Here is a 7,300-nt window from a genome sequence, read left to right as displayed (position 1 = left end):
GTAAATATCTTTTTATTAGTAAGATATAAGATAGTATATAAGATAGTATTATTTATAATTTATTTAATCTTAGTAAGTTACTTAAGATACTAAAGAAGATATTATATAAGATAGCGTTATTAGTAAATATCTTTTTATTAGTAAGATATAAGATAGTATATAAGATAGTATTATTTATAATTTATTTAATCTTAGTAAGTTACTTAAGATACTAAAGAAGATATTATATAAGATAGCGTTATTAGTAAAAAAAGATGTATTAGTAAAATATAAAATTATATATAAGATAGTATTATTTATAAATTATTATATCTTAGTAAATTATTTATAATAGTAAAGAAGATATTTTATAAGATAGCGTTGTTAGTAAAAAAAGATTTATTAGTAAAATATAAGATAGTATATAAGATACTATATAAGATAGCGTTATTAGTAAAAAATAAGTTATTAGTAAAATATAAAATACTATATAAGATAGTGTTATTTATAAATTAATTTATATTAGTAGATTATTTAAGATAGTAAAGAAGATACTATATAAGATAGTGTTATTTATAAATTATTTTATATTAGTAGATTATTTAAGATAGTAAAGAAGATACTATATAAGATAGTGTTGTTTGTAAATTATTTTATATTAGTAGATTATTTAAGATAGTAAAGAAAATACTATATAAGATAGTGTTATTAGTAAAATTAACTTTATTAGTAAAATATAAGATAGTATATAAAATAGTATATAAGATAGTATATAAGATAGTATATAAGATAGTATCTAAGATAGTATATAAGATAGTATATAAAATAGTTTTATTTATAAATTATTTTCTATAAGTAAATTATTTAAGATACTAAAGAAGCTATTATATAAGATAGCGTTATTAGTAAATATCTTTTTACTACTAAAGTATAAGACTATATATAAGATAATATATAAGATACTATTATTTATAGATTCTTTTATATTAGTAATTTATTTAATATAATAAATTAGATATTATATTAGATAGTATTATTTATAAATAATTTAAGACACTAAGTAGAATACTATATAAGATAGCTTTACTATTAGATAGACTTTTAGTAGTAAGATAAAAGATATAATATAAAAAAACCTAATTAGTAAATATCTACTTATAAATAAAATATAAGATAGTAAATAAGAAAGTATTATCTATATATTATATTTTATAATATAATTTTTTAAGAAAGTAACTAAACTATTATATAAGATAGCTTTATTACTAAATATCTTTTTATTAGTAGAATATAAGATAGTATATAAGATAGTATATAAGATAATATATAAGATAATATATAAGATAGTGTATAAGATAGTATATAAGATAGTATATAAGATAGTGTATAAGATAATATATAAGATAGTGTATAAGATAGTATATAAGATAGTTATATTTATAGATTATATAAGATTCTACTATAGAATAAGGTTTCTAAATATATATAGACTTACTTGCGCTAAACTTATCTACTCTAAACTTACTTACTCTAAACCTCTTACTCTAAATCTACTCTCTCTAATTATAAGTAGCTTCTATAGAAGTAATACTAGCTAGTCTTCTTACTTCTCTAAGGTTATAACTAGATTAGACTTATCTACGCTTAAATAGTCTATAAAAGTAAAATAATTAACGTATACCTTAGCTATTACTAGAAACAGAGCGTACAATAATACACTGTAAATTAATAGCAACGTCGCAGAAAAGGTTAGCAGCTATAACATGTTAGTATCTCTAATGCTATATTAACGAATTACATTAACTCCGTGCTAGTAAGCGTATTATTATCTTATGCTACTGCGACATCGCAAAAGCTTTCGCAAACATCGGGTCAGCTTATCCTATACTTTCTTTAGCGCCGACACAGTCTCGTTATCCAGGACTAGCGAGACGGCCTAGTTCTTTCGATGTCGTAAGTCAACAAACCTCTATCATGCGTGATGTCGCTGACTGTGCGCAAGGTTGCAAAATCGGAAATCTCGTCGTTATTGAAAGCAAAACGAGACATTCCGATCGTCTCCAACTGGAGTGGGCGGCCGGACAAGATCTGCGTGATGTTTTCCCGAAAGTTACGAAACAACTTCGTCTCTCGCGATGTCATCGACCGACTCGGGTTTGCAGCGCGTCTCGATACTGCAACAGTAAGCTCAATAATCTGGGATTCGAAGTGCTATACGTCGACCGGTGAATTTGTGGAACTCTCTTTCCCTCTGCCGAATGGTGAAGAGGGCGTCGGGCAACGCTTTCTCGTGCTGGACAACCCTCCCTTTGACATGCTTCTCGGTGTGCCTGCGGGGCGTTTCCCTTTCGTGCAGAAGCAGAAGCCTTTGCTTCGGTAGTATTAGCAACCTTCTTTTGACGTGCTTCTTAGGAGTTCCGCGGGACGTTTCTCCTTGATGCGAAAGCAGAAGCCTCTGCTTGGGTAGTATGAGGAACTGCGACGAATCTTCGTCGACCAGTCGTTCCGCAACACTAGGCTTTCGTGCTAGTTAATGAAGAGCAGCTCTAGACAATAGACGCGTCTAATGAATTAGTCGTAGCTGGTCTTCGCCTCCAATTAGTGTCCATAGAAAGCGTGGTCGTGAAACATCTCAAAACCGAACGTGCTCGTTGTGTGCTGCATGCATGCCATGTCTATGCGACCAAACCCGGTCAGATGAGAAGGGTTCCAATATCACCTCTCGCGAGAAGAACCAGATACGCGCGACAAAGCGTACCATATACCTTGGTCCCTACTTCCCAATAATACTACCAACCAACTCCGCAACCGCAATCATCTTCTCCTCCTGCAACCTCCGTCCAACAAGCTGCACACTAACATGCGCGCCGTCATAGATCACGGGATCATCTGCATCCACGTTAGCACACCACTCTCCCTTCAAGCACGACCCCCCTGATCTCCGCGCACACTTACAATCATCCTGAATACTCCCATCCTGCTCATCAAGCGCCTTATACCCCTCCTCCTTCACATCAACCCCCTTATCCACAGTCGTAACCGGCACAACAACACTCGTATAATCCAACGCATTAACCCAAGTCGAATACCCATAATACTTGAACCTCTCCCTCCTACTTGCCGGAAACGGCGCAAGCGGACAAATCACCGCATCAACCGACCTCCCCGTACTCGTTTTATCAACCGTACCATTCCAGTACTCCATGTACTCCTTCTTCAGCTTCCTCAACTCCACATTCGTAGCCGCGATATCCGTAGCGCTGAACTCTTTCTCGACACCTTGGTAAAAGGTAACTTGCGGCGCCATGGGTTCGCCGGAGAGCGCAAACGCGGATTTGACGTCTTTGCCGGCGTCGTAGATCCAGGGACGGAAGCCGACGTCGTTGATGGTGCGGTGGGAGGGGGGTTGCCAGTCTATCACCTCATGACCAGCAGACCTTAGAGACTCAACAACTGTTTCAATAGCGCGGCGGACGGGGGGCGTGGGGTTCACCACACCATCTGTCATTAACAGACCGAAGGAGAGTTTCTTTGCGGACTTGATCTCGGCTTCTTGGCCCGGGCGCCACGGGATTTCGTGGACGAGGGGGTCGTGGAGCCAGGGGTTTTGTTCGAGCAGGGCTTGGGTGGCGAGGCGCAGGGAGGCTGCGTTTGTGGCGAGGGGCCCGACGACGGAGAGGACGGTGTTTTGGCCGTCCATGGAGTTTGCCATGCCTTCGTATGGGAGGCGGCCTGTGGAGGGGCGGATGCCGTAGAGGCCGTTGAAGGCGGCGGGGATGCGGATGGAGCCGCCGATGTCGGTGCCGAATCCTAAGGGCGCTGCGTAATGTCAGTGATCTCCACTGTTTCCATCGTGGAAGGAAATGCGCGGAACAGTTGCCATATCTCAGACGGTGGCCCACTTACATCCTCTCATACCGATCAGCGCGCCCTCGCCACCGGAGCTACCACCAGCTGTAAGATTCCTATTCTTCGGGTTAAGCGTAAACCCAACGATGTTATTGATGGTCTCCCCGCTCATCAGCGTATGCGGCACACTAGTCTTGCAGTACAACACAGCTCCCGCCTTACGCAGCATCTTCACCATCTCACTCTCGAAAACCTTCTCTTTGCCAGTACCCTTCTTGCCTTCAAAGGTGCCAATCCAGCCGACATAGCCCATACTGGTCTCGACATCCTTGACATGGAACTGGTCTTTGAGTGAGATGGGTACGCCATGAAGGGGCCCGATGGTCTTCTTGTGTTTTGCGTAGTACGCGTCGAGCGCTTTTGCATCCCGGATGGCCGCGTCGAAGAAGATCTCGTGAAGACATGACAGCTGTCCATTTAGCATCATTCACTGCACGTATCGGATGTGCGACGTACCAATTGATGCGCAACTGCAGCTCGGTGACAGAATGCCCTCGTGACCTCTTCAGCAGTCCAATTTCCCTCAGCCACAGTCTTTGCGATCACATCGGCACTGCTTCCAGTGATGTCCAGCTCTTTCTTGCTGAAGTACTGCTTCACGTAGTCTGTGACATCGACTTGTTCTTCCACCGATGGCACCTTTTCTAGTCGCCATTCCGAGGGTATGGCAGCCAACATAGCTTCGCGCTTCTTACTAGCGGTCTCTTCCCACGATGATGTCGTCATGATGTCGGTTTGAGCTGGATGTAGAGGAGACAGAGGCAATTACCCGCAAGAATTGGTGTTTGAGGGGAGGTATTACAGTAAGCTGGGCACGAGAGCGGTTCCGGAGTTAAGAGATGCAGCCGCGGGAATGACGTTGGGGGTTGACGCCGTTGATAGCTTCGAAGCTACCCAATGGCCAAGTGGGGTAGCTATCGAGCATTTGTTCTAAGCACCTTCTACATTAGCGTAGCTTCACATTTCTTGACACGTCTTAGTAGGTTAATGCAGGGTATTCTCCTGCCAATGCGCATACCGCATAGGGTGAACGTGAGGGGCAGCCTGAGGCGGGGGTTGGAGCGATCGCTGGGTCGTAGATACGATGTTCAGCCGACCAGCTCCACCTCGGCAATCGGGGTAACTCCAAATAGTTCTCGTCCATACTCCACACATGACAATGAACCTTACTACATCTCGTGATTCAACTTCTTTCGCTACGTAGGTATCTGGGGTAAAGGCAACAAGGAGAACTGGAAAGGAACTCAAGAAGAAACGCCAGGCCATGCGAAAGCAAGCAAGGTGCTAAATGCCGACCGCTGGAAAGGAAGTTGAAGAATGTCGCTAGACTAGAAATGAAACGAGGTGTGACAGTCTACGTGGTCGTGGTTGTGGTATCTCAGGAACGACTTTATACGGTCTCGACGTAGTTGCTGTGGCAGTCAGCGAAGTGTTCATGATGGCATGGCGTGTGCGACTTACCTTGGGAAGATGCCCTCTCGGCTTCCGACTCTGCCTGTCCACCAGTCGGTCTCGTTATCCGTCCTCTTCAGGATTGTGATGATCTCTCCCTTCTTAAAGCCGAGATCGCCCGGCTGGTCCGCGTCAAAGGTGAACTTGGCAATTGCCTGGTCGGACTGTAGTCCAGCCTTCTTCTGCCCCGTGGTCTGTCCAAATACTGGCTTCGGCGCCGTCGGTCGGCCAGGCTTGCGGTCGCTGTACGAGTAGTCGTCGCCGAAAGTGGAGGAGCGGCTCCGGTTGTCCATGCGGTCGAATGTCTCGGTGGGGTTCGCACGTGTGGAGAAGGAGCGGTTGAGGCCGCCGGGTGCCGAGGACGGCTGTCGGTCGTATACGTCGTCCGCCCATGTAGATGAGTGCTGCGGTCGGTCTCGGTACTCGTAGTCGTTGGGTGCCTGGCCCATGGAGCCGGTGCGGTCACGGCGCACGCCTTCGCCCATGGCGGAGCCCTCACGGCCCTGCCACACTACGTTGTCGCGCGAGTTGTCGTAGACGGGGATGTCATTGTACATGGCGTCGTTGGTAACGTTCTGCGCGCCTCCCACGCCGGCAAAGACTCTCGAGTTGAGCACTTGCAGGAGTGGCGCGGCGGCTGGTGGTGGGGGAACCTGTCCGCTGAGGATCTCGCGGGCAGTCCATCGGCGGCCGTACAGCTTCTCGTTGGCATCTCTCCGCTCGATGATGCCGCTTCCCTCCAGACTGACACCGGCGAACAGTCCCTTTGTCTTGCTGTAGCTGAAAATACCAGCCACGCCCTTCAGACTCGCCGCGCCGGCAGCCTCGGCATTGCGACCGACGGGCCCCGCCGCGATGGAGACATTGCCGCCCAATGTCAGCGAGCCTGCCTGCGCAAATGTACGGACCGCGGATGCGTCGTTGAGGATGAAGACGAAGTCGGTGAGCTCAAAGCCAATCTGTCCGCCGAAGCCGCCGCCGATGGTTCCGATGGCTGTGGGAGCCGACCACGATCCGTCTGCGAGGCGGGCGACGACGACACCCGATCCGAATCGTGCTGTGCCGAGGAAGCCGGCCTTGAAGACTGTGAGGATTGCGAGGCCCTAGCATGTGTCAGCATCTCATCATGTGTTGTTGTCTGCTGTGGTGTTTGCTTGGGCAGCTTCGTGACACCGGATGCGCATCGAGTCCTTACCTTTGCATTGGCGAGGACATTGGGCGGGATAATCTTATCAGGCCCAAAGGCCTGTCTGGGGTCGACAAAGGATGCTAGAATCTTTCCTGTCTTGCGACATTCGCCTGCGAGCACAGCTGTTAGCGACGTCACCGGACCGCGAGCCGCACATAAACAACGCGGGCGGCATGTGACTCGACTTACTGCTCATGGACGAGGGCAGCGGGTTGTTGAGACTGAAACCCATCTTGGCGCGCGTGTGGGGGGAGAGTATGAGGTAGAGGGCGTTACGGAGAAAGAGCGCGGCTGCGTTGCTTATGCCTGCGCTGCCGATGGCGATGGGCAGGAAGCATGGCGGGCGGCCGAGGCGGGGATTATGTCATTGCCTGTGGCTGTGTCTGGCACCCGACGCGTCCGCCCTTGGCGACACCTTGATCAAGAACACGACACGACACGACATTCACAACATCGCCACATGTCACGGGGATGCATTCACTTACTGCACGGGCTTACAGCCATCGCCGTCGCTGTCGCAAAAGCCATTGATCTACTACCACGCGTCCCGCTCACGCCAAGCCAACTGTGGAATACTTGATCTCCTCTTCACTCACTAACCGCCACTTACCAACACATCCAGTGCACAGCAGATGAATCATCCGCGTCCACGTATACAGTGTGGCACGTTCGACATGCTGCGCCACATCATCTCTCTTGTCGCATTCCTTACCCTCATCCAGCCTGTCCGTTGCACTCAAACGTCGCTGACCCCGCATCATCACGGCCACC

The 7,300-nt window shown here is 46.3% G+C and overlaps 2 protein-coding genes across 2 annotated transcripts; both read right to left on the bottom strand.

The window, feature by feature from the left end:
* Positions 1-2,752: 2,752 nt before the first annotated feature.
* J4E85_011292 (uncharacterized protein) lies at positions 2,753-4,614 on the bottom strand (the record flags this gene model as incomplete). The annotated part of the gene is made up of 4 exons (XM_051475495.1): positions 2,753-2,868; positions 2,935-3,798; positions 3,898-4,297; positions 4,345-4,614. The coding sequence occupies 4 exons, from the start codon at positions 4,612-4,614 to the stop codon at positions 2,753-2,755; spliced, it is 1,650 nt and encodes a 549-aa protein (XP_051320783.1).
* Positions 4,615-5,278: 664 nt separating this feature from the next.
* J4E85_011291 (uncharacterized protein) lies at positions 5,279-6,761 on the bottom strand (the record flags this gene model as incomplete). Its single annotated transcript, XM_051475494.1, has 4 exons — positions 5,279-5,300; positions 5,350-6,443; positions 6,536-6,639; positions 6,719-6,761. 4 exons carry the CDS (start codon positions 6,759-6,761, stop codon positions 5,279-5,281), a joined length of 1,263 nt encoding a protein of 420 aa, XP_051320782.1.
* Positions 6,762-7,300: the final 539 nt, after the last annotated feature.

This window comes from Alternaria conjuncta, assembly GCF_024043145.1.
Source record: "Alternaria conjuncta strain BMP 0040 chromosome Unknown scaffold_32, whole genome shotgun sequence".
NCBI lineage: Eukaryota > Fungi > Ascomycota > Dothideomycetes > Pleosporales > Pleosporaceae > Alternaria > Alternaria conjuncta.
Note: the sequence above shows the minus strand (reverse complement) of the source record. Positions and strands in the feature narration are given on the sequence as shown.